Source organism: Hydra vulgaris, chromosome 12, assembly GCF_038396675.1.
Source record: "Hydra vulgaris chromosome 12, alternate assembly HydraT2T_AEP".
Taxonomy (NCBI): Eukaryota; Metazoa; Cnidaria; class Hydrozoa; order Anthoathecata; family Hydridae; genus Hydra; species Hydra vulgaris.
In genome coordinates this window covers 57564026-57590000 of record NC_088931.1, presented here as the reverse complement: position 1 = coordinate 57590000, position 25975 = coordinate 57564026, and the positions used below count along the sequence as shown (strand labels likewise).

Sequence of the window (25975 nt, the reverse complement as noted above, 5' to 3'; positions counted from 1 at the left end):
CATATAACAGAATTTACAATTTTAACAACGATAGAAAAACATTATGAGGAACGTCAACATTTCCTAAACGTTTCAACTTTTTTTTGCCTTCTTTTTGTTGTTCAAGCAACTTTCGCTTTCGTGTGATATCACCACCGTACTACAAAAATATATTTATGATTATAATTGTAGTCATTATCAACCATAATATAGGAAAAACAGAAAAGTTACAGTATGATATTGCAATCCTAAATTAAACAAAAGTTATAAAATTGCATGGGTATATAAATAACGAATGCTTTGAAAATGACGACGAAGTGGATCTATAAAAGTTGAATAAGATACAAAAAATAATGAAAATAACAGAACAACAAAAAAACTTACACATTTCGCTGTTACATCCTTACGTAAAGGTTGAATGCTAAAAAGAAAAGATTTACTTTTGTTAAATATCCAAGACATAAATGAAGTATCTCTTTTATTAAAAGTAAATATAGTGCAAGGACTCCAATCTGACACTAAGTCTTATTCTAAAACGAAAAAATAACTAAAGTTTGTTATTTTTCTTTTGAATAGTTATTTATAACTCGGGGTGCACCGATGCATCGGCATCGGCCTTAATAACCATTTGTTCAGATAATGTGTTCAAAATAATCGGCCGATGCCGATTGTTTTGAACACATTATCTGAACACAAAAGAATTGTTTTGAACACATTGCCGATTGTTTTGAACACATTATCTGAACACAGAAGAAGACGGAGCTCCTAAATATTTTTGGCAAGGCATGAGAGGTCTAAAATATTATTGCTATTAGAGTGTTTTTTTATTAATGCAATTTTGTAATTTCCCCACCATTTATATGGACATTCTTTTTGATGCAAATTAGGCAGTGATAAGTAAAAGTTTATTTCATCAGTTCTAAAAGAAAAGTAAATAAAAAATATAAAAACTAAAAAGTACTAACTTTTATTATTAAAAGTTGTTAAATATTAATGAATATTAGAAATATTATTTTATTTCTAAAACTATAATTCATATAATAGGGGAAAAGCGCCTATGATGGCATACTTAACTTTGAAGCTTCATTATTCAGTATCCTGAAGACCAATAATAAAAGTTTTGATATGGATACATTCCTTGTTACATTTAGAACAATAGTTACCCTGGGAGTTTTCATCAGTTTTATTTTTTTTATAAGTTATTCTTATTGTAAAAAAAAGCACAAGTTTGCCATCATAGGCAAATACAGCTCCTATGATGGCATAGGGGAGGATGGGGCTAGTTAGGATCGAGGGTAACTTAATGATTTCATTTAACCTTAGAGTCTTCCCTCAGAAAAGCCAGAAATTACTCGAAACCATCCTAATTTACCATTTCATGCTACACACTAGCATTGCAAAATTTTGCGCATGCGCATAGGATATATATTACGTTTTACGTATTTTTTGGACCAAAAAAAAATTTTGGAGCATCGCTTTCTTTTAACTTTACTTAAAAATAAGTTTTTCTTATAAAAAAAAAGGTTTTCCCAACTCGTCAATATTTCAACACTCCCAACTCGTCAGTATGCCATCATGGGTAAAACTCATCATTTTCCTTAAAACAAGATGTGTCTGCTTTGTTCAAAAGATAAAATTAAAGTAACTATTCCACTAAATGCACAAAACTTGAATATAAAATGCATGAAAATTTTATTTCTGCACAGATAATAGTAAAATCACAATCTTAAATATATGAAGGAAATAAAACTACAACAGCACATCCCAAAATCGTTTTTTCACTAAAACTAATGTAAAGTCAGTATAGTCATGTAGGTCTAATCATTTTTTTACCAAAACCAATTTTAATGGAAATATGACCAGTATGCCATCATAGGCGCTATGCCATCATAGGCGCTATGCCATCATAGGCGCCTTTCCCCTAGTTTATATTAATTTAGAATTTAGTTTTATCTATAATAATTTAACATAAATTAGACAAGAACAAAAAGCTATCAAAGTTCTTATTTATAAAAATCATTTAAACTTAGATTTTTTGCTTTTTCTCTAAATAAACTTGTGCCTCTGTTGAAAGTTTTTTACAGTTCTTTACTTTCGTTGATTTTGTTAATTCAGTGTCAAGAGGTGCTTTTGAAACTTGATAAAAAATGTATATGTTTTCTGCTATTTTTAATTTTTTGAGTGGAGAGCTAGGTTCTTGGGTTGATTCAGATGAAGTGTTCGTTTTTTTTCATTGTTCATTTTTGTTTCATTATCTAATTGAGTTAATTTGTCGGAAGTTAAAAGGCAATCTGTAATATCAGTTTTACTTAGGTTTATATATTGCTTTGAATATTTGATTTTATAGCGTCTTTCTCCTCATCTGATATAACATAACTAAGTTTGAATCTTGGATCTAAAACTGTAGAAATGTTCAAGTTTTTGTTATATTTATAGCTAGAAAACCTTGAGATAAAATCTTTTTTCAACTCTTTTATTATAGTTTTTAATTCACCTGCATTTTCTGAAGCATAGGTTAGGTATGCTGCGATTGAAACTATAAATGAAATAATTTGAGATACTGATGCCCTATTTTCACTCATCTCTAGTGTACCCACCTCAAAATGCTTTAAAACTAAGATAAGCGTCTCAGCCTAATCTTAATGAAAACCAATGGTTATTACCATTGGTCTTCATTAAGATTAGAGGCATTATACTTTTGATTTCTAATAAAAAATAATGTTAGTGAGGTTTTTTTGCTCAACTAGTCTTTCCAGCATGTAAAATGTTGAGTTCCACATTGTTGTTACTACATCTTGTATAAGTGAATGTTGGGGTAACTTTAGCTGTTGTTGAATTTCATGTAGCATGTCCATGGAAGATGAAGAATGATGAAAGTGTGTGACAATTTTTCTAGACTTAGCTATAAGACCATTTATAATTGTTTGCTGTTTGAAAAGCTTATCGGTTATACAAAGCTGAAGAGTGTGGATTACACAACTTAGAGAATTTTTTTCTAAACCAGCTTCTTTAATGAATAATTTCATATTAGCAGCATTGTCAGAGAGGACAAAGTACACTTTGTTAGTTGGTACTTTCCATTCATTAAAGAGTCTTTTAGAAACTTTGATATCTTTACATCTGTATGAGAACCTGTTATTTTTTTAAGTTGTAGCAAAGCTGTCATAAAATTAAATTCTGAGTTTATCCAGAGTGCTGTTAATGAATAAAAGCTTAGAATATTGTGATGTGTAGTCTATCAATCAGTAGTGAAACTCAAAAAATCTGCTTTTGCTACATCATTTATAATTTGTATTTTCATTTCTTCATAAATTAAAGGAACAACTGTTTCAGTCATATTTTTTCTAGAGGGCATGGTATACCTTGATTCAAGATGCATAATTAGTTTGTTAAATCCTTAATCTCTAACTAAAGAATATGGCTGAAAGTCTACACATATCATTTCTCTGATAAGCATAGTTATTTTTAAAGCTCTTTATTCACTTGAAGTCCATTTCCTATGCTTATTAATTATTTTCTCAAGCTTAGATTGATGTTTTTGATTTAGAGTAACCGAACACTATTGCTAACAGATTCTCTGCTATTATCTTCTCTTACTGGTTGAAGTAGATGCAATAACATTTTTTCGAAACATTTTATATCTTCTATTTTCTGGAAAACTTTTATATGCTTTGCTTTTATATGCCCTCTTAAATCGGATGTTGTCATTTTTTTGCCAGATGTTCTTCCTCTTGATATTTTCATTTTGCAAAATTTACAAATTGCTTTTGAGTGATTACTTTCATCAATATCAAAATTATTATGATTATTATCGTCAATATCAGATTGGATCATCAATATCAGATTGGACTTTTAGTTATTTTGCTCATTGTTGATTTATTTCTAATTTAATTTTATCTCTAAGTTTAATTCTATGTATATCAAACGCTCTTTTTATAAAAGAGTAGAACAAAAGAAAAAGAAAAATTTCACGTAATTAAACTTTGAATGAATAAGAGTTGTATAGAATTTTTTTTTTTGCGTCACTCGTTCTTTTCTTAGATAAGAGAAATCAATGTTTAATTGTAACCATACTTCGAATAAATGGGAATTGGAAGAGAAAATTGCTTTAAAAAAAATATTTTTTTGAAACTCTTTCAGTTATTCTTTACAATCAAAATGTTTTATTACATTTATACTAAAATTAAATAATAAAAAAGTTTATTATTAAATTAAAAGTGTTTAATAAATAAACATTTAATATAAGTATTGTTTTATAATTTAATTTCGTAAAAACATTTGCTAAAAACTTGCTAATTATTAGAAGTAACGACATCAAAATCTTCCATTCATTCTTTATAAACAAAATCGTTTTAATTCAAACAGATTGACAAAAGTAAATAATTATAAAGCGATCTTTTCAATTGAAGTAATTGCTCTAATTATCAAGAGAACAATAAAAAAATAAATGGAAAATAAACTTCAACAGTAACAATTTTAAAATGTTGCTTCCATTGTCACATGAATGAAATGTGGCATTTCCATTCAAGTGTATATTTCCAGAGGTGTAACGGATATGGTTTTTTGTGTATCCAGCCAGATACGGATGTGCTGGATATTTATTTTTATATCCGGTCGGATATGCCGGTATTATGCTGATATTGAATATCATTATTTGCCTAATCAGAATAGAATTGAGTAAAAGGATTCATTTTTAGTGAGTTGTTTTGTATACAATATCATTTAGAGTGACAATAGGCATATTCAATGACAGATTAAAGGGTGCAGCTTTCCCCGGCCCTCTAAAATTGGGACTCAGTAGGGGCACCCAATTTTTTTAATTTATGTTATTACAGTTGCGGGTCTAATCTAGCCTTTCGTAAATTATGTCCCTTTTATTGTTTCATTGAATTGTTATTATTTAAACTTTTTAAGCTAAATTTCTAATATTTTTAGCTGTCATATACATACTTTCATATTATGTATATATATATATATATATATATATATATATATATATATATATATGTATATATATATATATATATATATATATATATATATATATATATATATATATATATATTATATATATATATGTATATATATATATATATTATATATATATATATATTTATGTATATATATATGTATATATGTGTGTGTATATATATGTATATATATATATATATAATATATATATATACACACATATATATACATATATATATATAAATATATATATATATATATATATATATATATATATATATATATATATATATGCATACACATATATATAAAATACATATATATAAATATACATATATATATATATATATATATATATATATATATATATATATATATATATATATAATATACATATATATATATATATATAAAATATATAAAGGTATATATATATTATATATACATTGCAAGAAAAAAAAAACTTGTTAAAAAAATGCAAATGTAGCAAAGTATGTTTCTTTGAATAAAATACATACTTTGCTACATTTGCAAAAATAATAAAAATATTACACTGAATTTCTTAAATGCATAAAAGAATTTCGAGGAATTTATACTTCTACATAATTGGAATTTTGAAATTAAAACGTTTCTTTGAATGAATATTTTGAAATCATTTTTCGAAACAACAAATTTTTATTACATTTTATTATCTTCAAATTGAGTTTCGCAAGAAGTTTTCTTTCATTATTTTTAAACTAACATTCTATTTGTTCTGTAATTTGAGAATAGTGTATACGATATAACATTATTATCTATAGTATAGATAATAACGTTATAGTGAAATTATCATTTATTATTATAGATTCTATACCAACAAATATTTTGGTATCAAATGTGTGTATTATAGTTAAATATTTAATATCAATTGTGAATACGTATAGTTTTATATTTCAGGAAAATTTAATAATGAGGAGCTTTATCTGGTCATTATATAAAATAAATGACGCAAGTGATGCGTATGCAACCTGTAATATTTGTAAAAAAATAATTAAACGTGGAACTAAGGAGGCTGGGCAAAAGTGTTTTAGTACAACACCTCTGCATAACCATATTAAAATAAATCATCCAAAAGAATTTCGTAAAGAGAGAAATAAAAGTGAACAGAAAAGAACAGATCAGCTCACACTGGCAGTTTTCTCAACTGGTACAACAGAAAGTGAGGAAATCGCTTCTGAAACTTCTAAGCAGACTTCAATAGATGAGTATTTAAAGTCAAAAAAAGTATGGAACATTAATGATTCTAGATCCCAAGCTATTCATCGTAAAATTGGGTTAATGATGGCCTTAGACAACCAGCCGTTTACGTTAAGCCGTTGAAGATAAAGGTTTCAATAATTTAATAAATCATCTAGAACCTAGATATTGCTTACCAAGTAGAGTATATTTTTCCCAAACAATAACTCCTCAACTTTACATGGAATTAAATAATAAAATTTCTATTAAGTTAAAAAAAGCAAACCACATAAGCTTTTCTTCAGATATATGCCCGATATCTCACGAATCATTTATTTCATTGTCAGGCCACTGTATTGATAAAGATTTTAACAGAATTGATGTGGTATTACATGCTTCTCATTTTTCTGAAAGCCATACAGGAGTAAACATATCTGAAAAGTTAGAAAGTATGTGGGATAGCTGGAAAATTCAAGTTGAAAGATGACACCTTCTTGTAAGAGATGGTGCTAGCAATATGGTTAAAGGGAGTAATCTAGCCGAAATTCCATCAATCCATTGTACCATTCATTTACTTCAATTAGTTGTTTCAGATTCAATCATAAGTGAAAATATTGTAATTGATGTCCTTGCAAAATGTTGTCAACTTGTAACTCATTTCAATCATTCGTCTCAGGCATGTAGCAGTTTTAAGAAAATTCAGCAACAACAAAATCTTGACAATCTTTGCCTTGTTCAAGATGTCCCAACAAGATGGAACAGCACTTATTTGATACTTGAAAGATCAAACAAATTAAAAATTCCAGTTCAACTATACTTAGCAGAACGTTCTGACTTAATGACTTTTTCTACTTTTGAATGGACACTTATATCAAGCATTATTAAACTGCTAAACCTTTTTTCCAATTAACTCAGGAAATGAGTTCAGAAATAACAACTTTGTCCTCTGTTATTCCAAATATATGCACATTAAATAAATATATGTCCAAATGTCAAGTTGATTTAAGTATTCAAAAAACTTAGAGTCAACTTAAAACTACTTTAAAAAATCGATTTTTTGCAGAAGCAAACGATGTAAAGTCTTTGCACATCCCGAAAAATAGATGCTATGTTATGGCTACATCAATAGATCCAAGATATAAGTTTTCTTTTTTTGATGATGATACCAAAAAACAGGCTAAGTATTGGTTAATAAATGATGTTTTTTCCTTTGAAAAAACAATAGTTTGTTCAGAAGAAGTAGATTTTAATGTAAATGAATCACCACAATTAAAGTTTTCAGTAAATACTGAAAAAGAAGAAGACTCACTTGAATTGTGTTTTAAAGAGATTATAAATGCAACATCTGATAAAACGATACGTTCCTAAAAAAAGAAAAGTAGAAAAAAATCGAATGAGTTTTTGATTAGAAAAGAAATAAAAAAATTTATTTTTGAACCACTGGTAGACAGAAAATGCTGTCCATTGAAGGCTTGGATGCAAGAAGAACGATTTCCTCTATTAAAAGAAATTGCTTTAAAACACCTATGCACTCCAGCATCATCCGTATTTTCAGAAAGAATGTTCTCAGAATATGGTAACATGAGAAAAAAAGATCTAGATTATTACCTAAAACAGGAGAAATGCTTTTATTTATTCATCACAATGGTAGGAAAATAGATTAACTCTTTTATTTGCATTTACTCATTTGAAATTAGTTATTTGTTGAAATTTTGTTTGTTATTTTCTATGTAACTTTTCTTTCTTATGTAATATAAGACTTGTTGCTTCATAAAATTTGTTAATTGGAGTTACGAGCCATCCATAAAGTATGTAGACACACATGGAGTGTGGGAATACCAAAATATCATATCCGGCCGGATAAATAATATATTTGGCCGGATACCGAATTATCCGGCATTTTGGCCGGATAATCCGGTTGGATATCATATCCGTTACACCTCTATATATTTCCATCACATATCTAATTTCAAGGCAGATGCCGATGCATTGGCATCGCCTGTACCCATCGGCATCAGCCAAAAGTAGGCATCGGTGCATATTTTGCACCTATTTATAACACTCACTGTTCAAAAAATAAGCAACTAAATAAAAAAATTTTTTTTTCAACTTGAATTACTGAATACAGCATTTTATCTAAAAAAAATAAATTTTTTTAAACAGAATCAAATTATTAATAGTACATTAAAAGAAAAGTAATAATACAAAGTCCAGAAATGAATAAATGTGTTGCTCTGCATTTATTGGTATTTTAATGCAAAAATGTGGTCTTCCAAAACATTAGAAACTTTTTATAACCAATAAAAAAATAATGAAGAGTTCATTTTTGCAGCCGGTGTTGCATTATAAGGAATGATTATGACTTGAGATCATAGTTTTGCGATGTTTTGGTAAGAGAACTTTATAATATTAAGGATTTCTGTCTTAGCTTGGATAATTTGGGGTATTGGTCCTTTGTTTATATATGCATATAAATACAGCAAGCATTCGCCAAAAAATCAAAAACTAAAATAACAATAGGTTATTTAACTGAAGTATTTAGTCTTTAATGTGTCATCAAAACTTTTGTTTTACCATAATCAATTTTTCTCAACTGATACATGTTTTATATTTACATGATTTGTTAAATATTATCAGCAGCATGGCCGATATTTACTGAAGTGTACACTTTATTTAGAAAATGCCAAAAAATCCTAAAATAAGACAAGCTTTTGGTGTATTTGTCTTTTGTACCAGTGGTATCTTTTGTGATTGTAGCCAATCTATGCTAAGATGTGATGAGCTCAAATCAGACTAAAATACATGTTTACTACCCCTATGATGTTCTTGAACGAATTGGGATCAACCACTCGATTATACACTTGCTGAGGTATGCTTTATAATTGATAATCATTTAACTTAGTCTAATGTTGATTTTACTCACAAATAACAAGCCAAACAAGCACTTAAGGCTTTTTTGTTTTGTTGGACACACTAGGGTATCCAAGTCTATTTAATAATATAAGTCATTACAAGTTAGGGAACAATTGCCTAATGTGAAGTAGCTCTCCATATCAACAATAAGATTGGAACTTAAATAATTTTGTAATCATGAAAACAAGCTGTAAGTCATTATACTAAAGTTCTCTTAGACTTTTTGTTTGTTTATAGCATAAAACAGGCTTTATCAGAATCCTCAAATAGTTTCGTTACTACAATTAAATTTTTTGAAGCTTTTCTTAGCAAACTCTTCACTTTAATTGAACATTTTGGAAATTCAAGTCATCTAATTTAGACAATAGGTATTCCACCACTCTTACTTAAAATATTAGAGATGTTGCACCATTCTTATTTGGAGCATTAATTATAGGTCACCACTTCTTTTTTGTGGAATTTAGTTAAGCCTGAGTTTTTGCCAAAAGGTGATTTTCAACAAACAATGTACCTTTGTCAATGTGTTTTTTTATATAAAAAACTTTGATGTTGCCGTAAGAAAACTTTAGAAAAATATCATATGGGTTACTATTGTTACTATAAATACACTTTATTTATAATCATAGTTTAATTACTTAAAAAAATTGAAGAAATTAGAAACGATCATAACTAATACAAAAAAGTATTTAAAAAATTCTAAGAAATATTGGTAAAATCATTTGTTTAAAAGTAGTAATTTGGTTAAACCACTTGTTTAAAACATTGGTAAAATCATTTGTTTAAATGTTTTCACCGAGTTGTTTTACTTTGTGAAACCACTCAGTAAAAACATTTAGCAGAACCACTTAGAATTACACAGAATTACAAAAACATAGTATGCTCTATCAAAATTAAGCGTATAGACATTTTTTTTAGCTAAAAAATGCAAATGACCTTTGTTTCATTTTTGATAAAGCTTCACACACAAAAAAATTTGAAATAACATATAAAACTATCAACTAACACCAAAGTTAACAATTATATCACAATAAGAACATTTTAAACCACTTTAGATTGTATGTGGCTATTTCGTTCACATTTTTCAGTTTTTAAAAAAATTTAATTTTAAAATGATTGTCTATTTATTGAAACTAAGGGAAACGAAGATAGGTCGATACTTTTAAAAATAGTTTATAACATCTTTTTAAATAAATTTCTTCAAAAATAGTTGTTTAAAATAATTTATACTTGAGATGTAATTATCAATTTTTTACACTTTTTTAAGTTTGTTAAAAGTTTAGTTTAGCTTGTTAATCCAAACAATTCATTTACATTCTAATAAGCAAGACCGTGTATCTAAACTCACATTTAAAAGGTACATCTTTTCACAGTGATAAATACTATATGCAAATTCCGGCAAACTGAAGTTCACATCACATCTGAAGTCTTCACAAAATATTCCAAGCAAACAGTAATTCATTGAATCAAACATATATGAATGGTTAATGAGGGTAAAAAATAGCACATAAAAATTCACAAGTGATTAAAGAATACTATGCAACTCAATTTATGCACTTTTGATTGCTTTTTGTAATCTATCATAATTTGAATTTTTGTGAACACTTATTGTAAATTTTGTGCACCCATTTTGGTTGCCAAATCCGTAAATATTAACATGCAAAAAGGGAAAGATTAATGTTCATTGCAAATTTTTAGAAAATTTTGTTCTTAAGTTTTAGTATTAATATTAGATATAATATTATTTTTATATTGATAAAATTATTATATTATTATTTTTATATTGATATAATTAAAAGTTTATTATTAAATATGTTTATATTTTTGTAAAATAAAGTATTTATTTTTTGTTTTACGTCAATTTATCTGCATTTCTACAGTTCTCCATTTCAAAACTATTATTGTTCTCCCATAAATCTTGCTGTACTGATGACAAATATACAACTATATATATATATATATATATATATATATATATATATATATATATATATATATATATATATATATATATATACATATATATATACATACATATATGTATATATATATACATACATATATGTATATATATATACATATATATGTATAAATATATATATATATATATATACATATATATATATATATTTATATATATATATACATATATGTATATATATATATATATACATATATGTATATATATCTATATATATATATATACATATATGTGTATATATATATATATATACACATATATATATGATTTGGAGTAAAAAATAGTTATCAATACAGTGATAGAAAAAATTTAGATAATTATTCATATTTTCAGAGAAATTTTGATCCTTGAGATGATTAACTTGGTTTATAAAACAATTTTCTTAAAAAAAGTGATACTGCTATAATCAAATATATTAAATAAAGAACATACTGTACTGTCAGTACACAGTTGTACATTGAATGAAATTCATACAAATATATAAGCTAGAAAAGGGCCAAGGAATAGTTGGCTGGTATTCACCTCAAACAAGAAATCTTATGAGAGATTTTTCTAACAATGGTGGGTTGTACAGTCTACTGTATAATTTTGCAGAAATAACTATTATTATTAAAATAACTCATAAAAATCAAGTCTTACGTTTCTCTTGCAATAACTTTGTTACGAACAGCAGCTTGTATGACCACCTCAAACAACTGTCTAAAATGAAAATTCATATAACAATTAGATTTATTCAAAAATAAGTAAAAAAAAAGAAGCAGTGAAAAATTTCAGTTATATGAGCATAAATATAAACTTTATATTTTTAACTTTAAAGAAAAAAACACTAATAGTAAAAATTGAGGTAAAAATTGTTGTTCAACTTTTTTGCTGTTAAACATGAACCATCTTTTTTTCTTTTAAACATAAACCACGTTTTCTTTTTTAAAGAATGAACCATCTTTTTTTCTTTTAAGCACGAACCATGAATGATGAAACCAAAAAGAGATACAAAAAAAAGTTTAATCCTTATCTAAAATGTGAGAGTTTTTGTTTCGCACTCCACTGTATTCCTGTAAGCTAAGAAATATTGTAGGGTGCCTTATAATCTCACCTAATTTTAATTTGATTTAAGATACATGATATATTTTAATGTTTTAAATAGTTTTATAAATTAACACATTAAAGTATATAGACAAGACAAATAAAAACAAATACATTAGTAGAAAAAATAAATTAATAAATAATCTTAAAATATTAAACTTTGTTGTTAAAACTATTATAAAGTTTGTTATTAAAAATATTATAAAATTGGTAGTTAAAAATATGGCAAAGTTTGTTGTTTAAATTTTTGAATAAGTTTTTTATGGATAAAAACTACTTATGTAAGAGTATAAAGGTTATTAATATTCATATTACATACCATTTGGATTAACTTTGCTACATACCCACTTTACATATTTTCGCAAGTTAGAAATTTTGTTTTATTATAATTCCAATCATACTATAGCAACCCCAATCATACTAAGGCAGTCTTCACAATACTATAGCAACCCCAATCATACTAAAGTAGTCTTCAAAACACTATAGCAACCCCAATCATACTAAAGTAGTCTTCAAAACACTATAGCAACCCCAATCATACTAAAGTAGTCTTGACAATACTATAGCAACCTCAATCATACTTAAGTCGTCTTCACAATACTATAGCAATCCCAATCATACTAAAGCAATTTCAATATTATTATTAACCCCTAATAAAAATTGTGTAAAGTTTCTAAGTATCTTTATTAAATAAAATAAATAATAAAATATTGAAGACTATTGGCACAAGAACCGATTTTTGATACACTTCAATATTAAACCACTAAAATAACAAAACAAGAGCTCAACACTTTTTTTAACTTTCTATTCTTACTAAATAAAGATTTAAACTATCAGTATGGGTCACTTGTTATAAATACTTTTGTTACAACATGACAAGAATACTTTTGTTATCAAGTTAAACATATTTTTAACAGAATTTTATACATACTAAACAGGCTTACCTTGGAATTGTTTCTTTTAACTTAAAGCAGTATGACTTCCCCAAAGCTAGACATTTAGTTTTATGTACTATTGTACTCAGAGCATCAACAGGTTTTCCATTCAACCAAATTTCCATCTAAAATCAATAAAATTCATTATCTAAAATTTTTAGAAAACTGTCATAGCAATAATTTACATACATTTTCAGATTTTCTGTTAAAAAACATATGAAATCTTTAAATAACAAAAACACAGCTGGTGCAGATGATTAACCCTAACTACTGCTACATCGCTATGAAGTAGACATTTCAAAACAGTTTACATAATTAGTTTGTAAATAAGTTGTTAAACTTTTATATGGAGATCTGCCAAAATTGTTTTGATCTACACTCTAAAAAAACTAACGCCAATAACCAATGATTTTGAAAAAAGTAAACACTATCCATTATTTTGGCGTTATATTGACATTATATTTTTATGTTTGAGTCATAAATTGTGTATCCTTGATTAATATTTTTCAAATAGTGAAATCTATCTATTATATTCATCCATTATATTTATCCATTATAATTCAGAGTTATACTTTTTCGTTTTAGACTCTTCTTGTTTCGAACGCTGAAAAAAAATCTGCAAAGTGCTATATATATTAATAAATAAATATGATAATAAAACTAAATAATTCTATTATTTAAGTAAATATTATTTAATTACAATAAGAAAATTATGAAGGCTATAGAAGTTACTTATAAAAGTTGTAGCAAAATAGTCGTGACAAGTTCCAATATGTTTGCACTTATACAACAAAGTAAGTATGTATTGATAGTACATAGATACAAATTAAGTTTGCATTGATATATGATATATCAATAACCGTTGATTTATAAAATGACTGGATAAGGCATCTCTAATATCGAAATAGAAGCCAAAACTCTATTTCAGCGCCCATATTTGGAGGTCACAATATTGATGGGCTGAAAGTTTTATTTTAATTCTAAAAGGAACTAGAATTTTTTAAAAAGAAAAAAAGTGAAAGAAATAGATCAATAGGAACTACTAACGAAGGAAATAAAGGTAAAATCAACAAAATAGTAAAAATCTGTTTAAAATGTCTATCAAATTTTAACGTACTCTTAAGATCATATTATAATAAATAAATAAGTATAATAAAAAAGTACAAGTTAAAAATACAATATTTTTATAAGTAAGTTAGTAACCTATATGATCATCGATTTATGTTTAATAAATATAAAGTTGTTAAGCATGTCTAAAAAATACTTGTTATATGTGCTTACTAAAAATATGTAAACAGAAGAAAATTGATATATATATATATATATTGATATATATATATATATATATATATATATATATATTGATATATATATATATATAGATATTGATATATATATATATATATATATATATATATATATATATATATATTATATATATATATATATATATATATATATATATTGATATATATATATTGATATATATATATTGATATATATATATGATATATATATATATATATATATATATATATATATATATATATATATATATATATATATATATATATATATATATAAACACACACACACACAATATATCATCTGAAATTTGTCATTAATGATGACTAATTAATACCAATTTACAAAATTTCATCAAATATTTTTCCCTGCAACTTTCTTTCTGTGGCTTTTTTTCCAAGATTATATAGTCTCACTCTGCAATAACATTGAGAATAACTATGATTTATTTATTATCCTTTTTTATATTCATTCATCTATGTCTCTAAATATATTAGCACCTAAGCATTTCAAAATTGAAATGGATATAGCTTTTGAGATGTTCTTAGAATGTGGTAGTTTTCCAGGTATTGTTGCTAGTATTCTCTCAATTTTTTTTCAGTTTCTTTACAAACAATAATAACATCTTATTTTGGTTTTATAAGACCACCACTATCTTTTACTTTAAGAAAATTGGATTCTGGAACTTGGTTTTTAGAACCAAGTGCATTACAGCATAACAAAAAAAATTTATTTACCATTTTAACAATGAAACCTGATATATAAGGTTTTTATACTCAGTTAGCGATGAAAAATTACTAGTAAAAGAATAATCAATTAGTGGCAACAACATTTTGTAGCAGTGGTAAAATTACATTTATCTTTTCAATACAAATAAATATTTCATAAAATTTAAAGGTATCACTTACTTATCAACCTTTTTATTATATAGACTTTAGTAGCAACGACATCTGGTACCAGTGATAAAGTTACACATATTTTTTTATTACAAGTATATATTCCATAAATTTTGAAGGGGTTATTTGATTGTTTTCTTTTTTCTTTTGTATTTACTAGGGTTATCAACAACTAGAAGCCACGGTAAAGTTATATCTTTTCAAAATAATTGTAAATAACCAATGAAATAATTTTATACCCGTTTTTATGATGTGTTCTTAAGTGGTGCCAATAATTTTTTCCAATGATCATCTTCCAGATTATATCTTTCTAAAATCATTATAAATGACATACATTTTGAAGATGTTGTTTCGCTTGCTATCTTTTCTATATTTTAGTCTTTAATGGCATTGACATCTTGTAGCAATCCTAAGGTTGCATCTTTTCAAAATAATTATAAATGACCTAGTATGAGATTATATCTTTTTTGTAACTTGGCAACAGCATTTAAGTACCAGTGGTAAAGCAACATGTATCTTTTCAATACAAGTTTAAATTCCATTAATTTATAAAGTATCATTTGTTTATTTTTTTTTTTTATATATATTCTTTAGTGGCATGGACACTTAGTAGCAATAGTAATGTTATTTCTTTTCAAAATAATTATAAACGACTAATCAAGTTATTATATATTGTAGCCTTTTTATTTTGTATTCTTTAATGGCAACAACATTTTGCACTAATCATAATTTTGTATATTATATCTTTCTGAAATCATTATAAACATATAATACGATATAATGTGAGAAGGTATCTTTTAAATTACTATTTAATATATCTTTAGCGACAACAGCATAAGGTACCAGTGGTAATGTATCTTTTCAACACAAATATGTATTCCAAAAAATTTAAAGGTATCCTTTGCTGCAGCGGGATCAACATATAGTAGAAATGGTAAGATTATATCTTTTCAAAACAGATAAATTAGCGAATCAAATGATTACTTATTATCCTCTTTTTTACTTAGTATATTTATGTGATAGAACAACATCTGTTACTAACAATAATGTTACAAGTCATATGTTACAAGTCAAAACTATTGCTAATGACTTCTAATAAATTTGAGGATTAATTGAAAAAAAAAGCATTATATTTAAATAGTCTTTTTTTTGTGTGTGTTCTTTAGTTGTATTGGCATGTGGCCCCAATAATAATGTGATATGTCACTTCTATTCAAAATGACTATATGACAAAGTTTGAAGATGATCTTATTGTTTTATATTTTAGTGTTTAATAGCATCGATATCTGAAAGCAACAGTAGCAATGGTTGAGTCTTTTCAAAATACTTATAAATGACCAATCCTAATATTATGTATTACACCCTATTTATTTCATACTATTTAGTGGCAACAACATCTTATGCCAATGTTAATGTTATATATTGTATCTTTAAAAAAAAATATTAAATGAATTATAAGATGTCTTTTTTATATATATATTTTTTATTATGTAATCTTTAGTGGCAACAACAACTTGTACCAGTGGTAAACTTACATGCATTTTTTGTATTCCATAAATTTGAAAGGGTCATTTGCTTATTTTCCTTTTTATTTTGTATTCTTTAGTGGCATCAAAACCTAGTAGAAATGGTGAGGTTATACTTTTTCAAAGTATTTATAAATGCTCAATTAAATAATTATATATTATAAACTACACATGATTTAATGATTTTTTGCAGGTTATAGTTTTTTTGTTTTGACATCTTTATTGGTGTCAAAATCTTGTACCCAATGATAAAGTTACAAATTATATATTTTAAAAATATTTATAAACTACACAACTTTGTTAACTTTGTATAAGTACTTTAGACATTGTTTTAATTATTTTTATTTATTTTAATAATTTGATTACATCTTTATGTTATCAAACTATACATAATTTAACTGGATTCAAACTATACATAACTTAACTGGATTCAAACTACACATAATTTAACTGGATTCAAACTATACATAACTTAACTGGATTCAAACTACACATAATTTAACTGGATTCAAACTACACATAATTTAACTGGATTCAAACTATACATAACTTAACTGGATTCAAACTACACATAATTTAACTGGATTCAAACTACATATAACGTCAAATTTAATAATTTTGCCAATATAATAGATAAAAATAACGCCAATATAGCAATAATATAAAGGCAATATAACATATAATTGGCGTTATATTTGCTTAACTCTAGCGTTATTTTGTTTTTGTTATTTTGGCATTAGTTTTTTTAATATGTACAAGTTGAGATCTATAAATAAATCAGAAAATTATAGAATTATATTTCTATATACCAGATTATCAAAAGTTTTAGAAAGAGCAGTTCATTTTTAACTCACAACATATCTGGAAAATAAGCATTTACTTGATAATAAACGTTTTGGATATCATAAACATGTCTACCCATGTCTGCTCTATTTACAAACAATATAAACAAGAAGCAAGAAGAGGTTAACTTACTAGTGTTATCTTTATTGATCTAACCAAAGCTTTTAAAACTATTTACCATAGTGAACAACTAAAAAAGCTGTTATCATATAATGAATACCAAACTCTGAGTTAAGACTGGTCTGAAGGCTATGTTTTAAATCAAGGCCAGGTAGTGGAATTAATCAGAAAAGGTAGATCTTATAGCTTTAAAACTTCAATACCATGGAGGTGAACAACAGAAGAAAAAAAAAGGGTTTATTTGTGTTTATTGCTGCTCATTATACATTTTATTGAATTTTGCAACTGTTCAACCAACGATATAATGTACACTGATGACATCATTTCTCAGAAACAGATAGGGCTTTCAATCGGCTTTAACCGATAACCAAAAACCGCTAAAACCGATATAAATGAAAATTGTTGGTTTTCAAAAACGGTTTTAGCGGTTTCTTTGTATGATGTCTTTTGAATGTTTATTTATTATAAAAAAGGTATAAAAAAATAAAATTTGTAAGTAATTAAATTTTTATTTTATTATTTAGATTGTATTTTTCTGGAAAGCTTAACATGTCATTTTATTTTCAAAACTATTCAAGCATTTCAAAAAAAAAAGTTCTAATATTGAATAAAACACGCAAATATATATGAGTATAAAGTATTCGAATACTCAAATAGAATGGCCTATTCTTTACTCTAAAAATTTTTATTCCTTAAAAAAATATATGGATATTTTTAGTGTTTATTTTGGTTCAATAAAATATCAATGTATAGGTATGTCATAAAAATAATTTACGATGTTTCTATAAATTATTTAATTTTTTGATAATATATTTGATGGAAATATATTTTGAAAATACATCTTCCAGATAAATCATGTCATCAGTATGGAAATTTGCTGCCTTGCATAATATTCCAAATTCAAGAAATGTTGAAGGCATCCGTAATACATGCGATTCTGCTGTAACATGCTGCGGTAGATTCACAATTACTTTGCAGAATCATATTTTGTGTGATGGAATTACTATCAATAGCCCTTCAACTGGAGAATCAAATAGCAGCTCAAATCCATTACCGAAAAAAAAAGTTAAAACCATGGACAGTTATTTACAAAAAAAACGAATCTTAAAGAAATAGTAGTTGATCTAGCTACAATCAGGACAATCATCTTCCTAAAAGTCCAACAACTGTGATGAATTTAACCCAATTCAAATTTTTATGATAAAAAGGAAGTGATAAAACAAGAAATTATCGAAAAATTCAAATGACATAAATTCAGCTTAACTCATGATGAATACACATCTTTGAGGCACAGAAGGTACATTGGTGTCAACCTGCATAAAACTGAATGTAAGAAAATCTATAAAATTGACCTCATTAGGACTTATGGTTCTTGTCCAGCTAAATGTTTAATACAAAACATTAAGGATGATTTAAATTCATTTAGAATCTGTATTAAAAGAGATGTAGTAGGTTCTATTCAAGATGATGCAGCAATCAATAAGAAGTTCATGCAATTAACAGACATTGTTGATCAGTTTTGCTTTGATCTAGCAATTCATCTTGGTGTATGCAACAAGTTATACAAGAAAAACAAAGGTACTAATTCCAAAGGAAAAGGACAGTAAATTCCATGTTCATCCTCAGAAGAGGATGAACATGGAATTTATGACAATAATTTTAGTTTTAAATCAGTAAACAATGACATTAATGTCGACTATCCTGAAATTTTGATAAACGCATGAAAAGTAGTGAAATTCATATAAGTGTCATCAGTTCGTAATCAATCAGTTACTTAGGAATTTGGTAAAAAAATTGAACTGCATCTGAATGTTCATTATTGTTGGAAATCAGTTTTTTCAATGACTGCGCTTTTGTTAAAAACTGTAAAAAGATGTAATCAACACGCTAGATATTGATGTAATCAACACGCTAGATATTGAGTCATTAACTTCATTACATGCCGCTTTAGAGCCAGCAAAACTAGCAGTGGAATTCCATAGCAGAGAAGATGTAATATTATTGACATCAAATACTGTTCTTGAATTCATGCTTGAAAAACTATTTGCTATGAATACAGAAATCGCATCATTATTGCATTCAAATTTAAAAAAGCACGCTGATGAAAGACTTAACGGAAATGTTATGCGGTTGTTAAGGTGCCTAAAAGATCCTTCAATTGTTCCATTAAAAAATACTTTAAAGTTTGCTGAAAAACTTGCATTCAGGCTTTTTGGATTTACTTCTAATGCACAATGGGCCAGAATTCACTTTTACTGGACAAAATTCATAACTAATTTAATATTAGGGCTTTATTGACTAAATTTAGGATGAGTAATAATATGATGTCTGCGCTTCTTATGAAGGTGTTATTTTTTTAATTTGTTGCTATGGATACTAAATTTCGGATAGCAAAAGTCTAGTTTTGGTATTTGCAGATATTTTTATGCTATGGATACCTAATTTTGCTTAGCAGCAACTAACTTTTATTAGTTGCATATGTTTTATTTGTGCTATGTACACTATTTAGCACGTGTTTTATTATGAGATCCTCGCTCGTGAAAAGCAAAACGTATTTAAGTTTAATATGATTAACTAGTGTTATTACACGTTGCTAGATAAACTTGTTTTCCTGTAGAAAAAAATTATATTCTAGCTTAATTAATTAGTTTTTCTAATTAGCAGATTTTACTAGCGTCTACAGAATTTTTAAAATTTGCATGGTTATATTGTTCCCATGCATTCACAATCACCAAAAATTTTTTGAAAATGTATGCTACAAGTAGTACAAGCTTAGCAAACAATAACTCACAAGAATTTGAAGCTGACAAAGTTGCAACTTTTCTTTTCATTGTTTAAATGATGACTCTTGAAATGATAATGTAGGTCTGCTGAGTTTATTTTTATTATCCTTCATTAATGTGGTATTAAAATCATTTTCAAGCCAAGCTGAGTTCTTTCTAATAAACTTTGCACTGATTAATTTACTTTGAATCCATCTCTGACCATAATCAAAATGAATAAATGAAATTGACTCTCAAACTTTTCGCTTTGAAACTCCAAATCTTGTTTTTTAATAAAATCATATATATATATATATTTAAACAATTTTAAAATGTATTCTACAAAATGTAGAATACATTTTAAAATTGAGTTGACTAATTTATAATTACTCTGTTCTTTTAAGAACATTGAGTGCTCAATGTTCTTAAAAGAACAGAGTAATTATAAATTAGTAGAAAATCATTTAACAAAAATTTTTCTCATTTTACATTGTGTTTCATCAATAAAGACTCATAAGAAATGAAAGATCAAATTAATAAAACTTCAATTTATACCAAAAATTAAATTACAGGAAGTCGCTAATGTCTTAACTACTGTAAATTTTCACACATTTGTGGAATTTGCTGACACTATTATAAAAAGAATTCTTTGGAAATGATTACTTATGCTTTTTTAGAAAAATATTTTTAAAAAAAATGGAGACTTAATGTAACTATTATTTGAGCTCATTTATTTTTATAGTTTTTTAGGAGAAACTTATTTTTGTGCCTGCATTTAGAAACTAATTCGGATTTTTTGTTTAATAAACATTCTTGGTTTGCGTGTGTAATTATTATTATGAATTGGTCTATCCATAAAACAGCGCCTGCATATAACAATATTTCCAAAAAATGTATACTATGCCTTCAAGAAAAATTTGAAATAATATATATATATATATATATATATATATATATATATATATATATATATATATATATATATATATATATATATATATATATATATATATATATATATATATATATATATATATATATATATATATATATATATATATATATATATATATATATATATATATATATATATATATATATATATATATATATATATATATATATATATATATATATATATATATATATATATTATATATATATATATATATATATATATATATATATATATATATATATATATATATATATATATATATATATATATATATATATATATATATATATATATATATATATATATATATATATATATATATATATATATATATATATATATATATATATATATATATATATATATATATATATATATATATATATATATATATATATATATATATATATATATATATATATATATATATATATATATATATATATATATATATATATATATATATATATATATATATATATATATATATATATATATATATATATATATATAATATATATATATATATATATATATATATATATATATATATATATCTTCATATATATATATATATATATATATATATATATATATATATATATATATATCTTCATATATATATATATATATATATATATATATATATATATATATTTTTATATATTATTGTTCAGTAATACATTTAGTGTATTATGTTTTCCACGATTTTAAAATTTTGTGCAAATAAATATTTTTGAGCACAATTACAGATTTTTTGTTAGGTAAAAGAGTTCAAAGGTAAAAAAAAAACAAAGTGGCACCTAGTGGCAGCCAGATTTATGAAATTATTAGAACAAACATATATAAGCTTTAAAATATCTGAGTATAAAAGCAAGATGTAGCAATAAAAAAAATATATTTTCAATTAAAAGCAAAAGTTAGACATTAAAATATAACATATTAAGCATATTTAAAATTGCTATAAATATGTTAATTACTTACCAATATTAGTCTAACAACTTTTAAAATCTAGATAATATATTGAGTTATAATATAATATTTTAAAAAGCGCAATACTTTATGAAAATTTTAATGAATTCCATCGATTTTTTTAAACAACATTTTTCTCTTTATAATTTTTATTTTCTAATTTACATTCACATCTCCTTCAACCACAGCATTAGTATACTCTTTAAAACTTTAAGTGTATATAAACGGTTTTAAATTGGTTTATAATATCTTTATAAGGTTTGAAACCATTTAGACATCAAAATTTTGATTTTGGTTGTACTGTGTAATGATGAGGAACCACTACTAGCTGAAGCACCATGTACAACATTGTAAAAGTTCACCTGTTTCTCTTAAGGATGAATTAAATGCACTTTTCAATAAAGATAGCATCACACACTTGACTAATTTTACTGATCAATTCAAATGGCTTAAGCAAGAGTTATTGTTGTACCGAAATACAGGCAAAAGAACAGAAAATCTTGAAAAAATTTACAATGCAATACTCTCTATAAAGCCCACCTCAACAGATGTTGAACGCATTTTTTCGAGCTGCAGTAGTTTCTGCACAAAAATCAGATCACGATTATCTGATGAATTGCTAAAACCTTCAGTTTTCTTAATAATATTTTACAATAAAAATAAGTCATCATAAGTTTTATTTCGAAATATAAACTTGTTAGAACACTTTGTTTAAATGACTCTTTTAATAAAAATGCAAGATAAACTTACATATGTTTTATTATTTAACAAGAAAAACCAAAAACCGCGGTTAACTGTGAGTATTTTTAAAATTAAAACTGAAACCGCGGTTTTTTATAAACATAAACAGATATCGATGTGATTAAAAATGCACTTAAATTTAAGCTAAATAGTTTTGCTAATTACTTTAAAAAAAATAATCAATAACATGAAAAACAAAAAATCAGAATACATGTTTTTTGATCCATTTAAGCAAATTTTCAAAAGCTAGATTTAAAACACCATGATGTTAAATTAGAAAAAAAACTGTAAAAATCTTGTTCGCGTACTAGAATTATCTCTTAAATAAGTTTTTTCGAAAGAGGTTTAGTCACTAGTCTTTGGTAAATACAGAACTCTTATTTGAATTTTTATAACTAATTTACTAAGAAGATGTTTATTTTAAAATAAACATCAGTTATTATCATTTATCTATTAATCATTATTTTTTGATAAAAATACAGGTTAATAAATTTTTATATTTCTAGGAACTGTTTTTAAAATCTGCTCTTAAGGTTTTTTTTATTGCTTTTTTGAATAACTATTCATATCTTGTTTATAATTTTTTTGATAAAATTTATTTATTATTTTTAAATTTAAAATTTATGATTAGATGTTAATATATACATATATATATATATATATATATATATATATATATATATATATATATATATATATATATACATATATAATATATACATATATAATATATAAATATGTATATATATACATATATATACTTTTATATATATATATATACATATATATACAGGCCTCAGCATGAGTGCAAGAGCAGAGAAAAGCTCTCCTAAAACAAAGATGGTGAGCCATGCGAGCTGCTTCTCTAAACAGCTTCTTACAAGAGCTTTTGGTTTTTGCAAAAACTACTTGTTTATTCATTAAAATTAATTATTAAATATAAAATTTGATTTTATACTCATTACAAGCATATGCTTTTGCATGTTACAAGAGTATATACATAATGAGCAACATTTATAGCGTCATGAAAAAATTCTTTAGGTAAGCGTTTATTTTGGGTTTTCACACTAGCTATTTATTTACTTATTAACAACATTAATTATTTGATAAAAACTTGACAAAGAGCTATAAAAGTTTTTACTGCTTATAAAAAATGTTTTTTATTTTCTTAATGTATTAGGATGCAGGAATTTAAGAATTATTACAACAATTAATAACTCCACAATAAAAGTGTTTAATATATTATAGTAAATAATATATAAAAAATATAATTCATTACATTAAAAAAAATTATTATGCAATAATTTAGAGTGTAATAATTTTATATTTTATCAGTTAGCCCTACCTAATCAAAAACATTAGCATTTCAATTTTATCTCTTTATTATTATTATTATTATTATTATTATTATTATTATTATTATTATTATTATTATTATTGTTATTATTATTATAAATATATATATTTTATTCAAATCATTTTTTTTTTGTACAAAAAAATTACACTTTCACTCTTGTAAACCATTTTTGGGGAGTGTGGGCAGATAATTATTCCATTTCATTCCTTCCTCAGGGGGAAGAAATGGAATGAAATGAATGGAAGAGCTAGAGCTCTCATTTCCCACCAAGGTCTATATATATATATATATATATATATATATATATATATATATATATATATATATATATATATATATATATATATATATATATATATATATATATATATATATATATATATATATATATATATATATATATATATATATATATATATATATATATATATATATGTATGTATAACTCAAAAATACATATGTAACTAAAAACTGATAACACGAACATAAAAAAAACTACTTTAAACATAAATAATTAGGGAAAATATTTTATTCAACCTTTTCAATGTCTGTTTCTATGTAGCCACCATCTTCATAATCAAAACTAAATGTAAGCAAGAAATAAAATTAATTTTCTTGTATCACAATATATTTTTAAAATATTTAGATAAATAGAGAAATTCAGATTACCTGGCATACCCTGATGATACGGATTTCAGTAAATCAAAGAAGTCAATAACAATTTCGTTCAAAGGTAACCGATACTTTAATAAAACACGGGAGTCATCAATGTAGGACAATAGTAACTGTTGACCTCTTTTGTTCTATTCATAATAAATTTAAACCTTTAGTATTTTAACTTGTATCCTGGACTAGATAAGTAATTATAGTAGAATGTAACAAATTGAACAAGAACCTCACAAAGCTCAATAATCTTTCCTAAATATTGTTCAGGAAATACTAGAGTTCCAATAACAACAGGCTCAAAATAGCAATTCACTTTTGATTGATTTTCAAACTGGACAAAAAAAAAACAATATTATTAAATAAAAGACACACAACAAATAAAAATAAAAACTTTATAGAAACAATTATGATCGTACTTCTTGTGGGCTCCGAATTTCTTTTCTGACATCTGAACTTTGAGTTTTTAAAGTAGCTAGTGTTTAAAAAACAAAAAAATAAGCAATGTCAAAGAAAACATAAAATTTATAATATATTAAAATATGATATCAAAATACAAAAACATTCAGGATAAAAGTAATGACACAAGACAAGAGAGATTTACCTTGATAAGGAACATTTGGTGTGGTTACAATTATATCTGCATTATATTCCTAAAAACAATTAAAAAAAAAATTAATTGAAGTTTTGATAATAAGCAAAAACATTAACGCACACATTTTAGATTCAAACTTGCAGGTGTGAGCATGCAAATTTTT

At 24.9% G+C, this 25975-nt stretch overlaps 1 protein-coding gene across 2 annotated transcripts in view; it reads right to left on the bottom strand.

Moving 5' to 3' along the window:
• The window catches only part of LOC100202384 (translation factor GUF1 homolog, mitochondrial), a 60992-nt gene that overhangs the window by 24 nt on the left and 34993 nt on the right, over window positions 1–25975 (bottom strand). For both annotated transcript variants that reach the window (XM_065813826.1, XM_065813827.1), the window contains 9 exons: window positions 25822–25870; window positions 25637–25692; window positions 25450–25551; window positions 25224–25357; window positions 25092–25137; window positions 13084–13199; window positions 11696–11755; window positions 364–400; window positions 1–139 (listed from right to left, as the gene is read on the bottom strand). The exon at window positions 1–139 is cut by the window's left edge and continues 24 nt beyond it. In XM_065813826.1, coding sequence (XP_065669898.1) covers window positions 14–139; window positions 364–400; window positions 11696–11755; window positions 13084–13199; window positions 25092–25137; window positions 25224–25357; window positions 25450–25551; window positions 25637–25692; window positions 25822–25870 — 726 coding nt within the window. In that variant the 3' untranslated portion in view covers window positions 1–13. The remainder of the gene's footprint in view (window positions 140–363; window positions 401–11695; window positions 11756–13083; window positions 13200–25091; window positions 25138–25223; window positions 25358–25449; window positions 25552–25636; window positions 25693–25821; window positions 25871–25975) is intronic.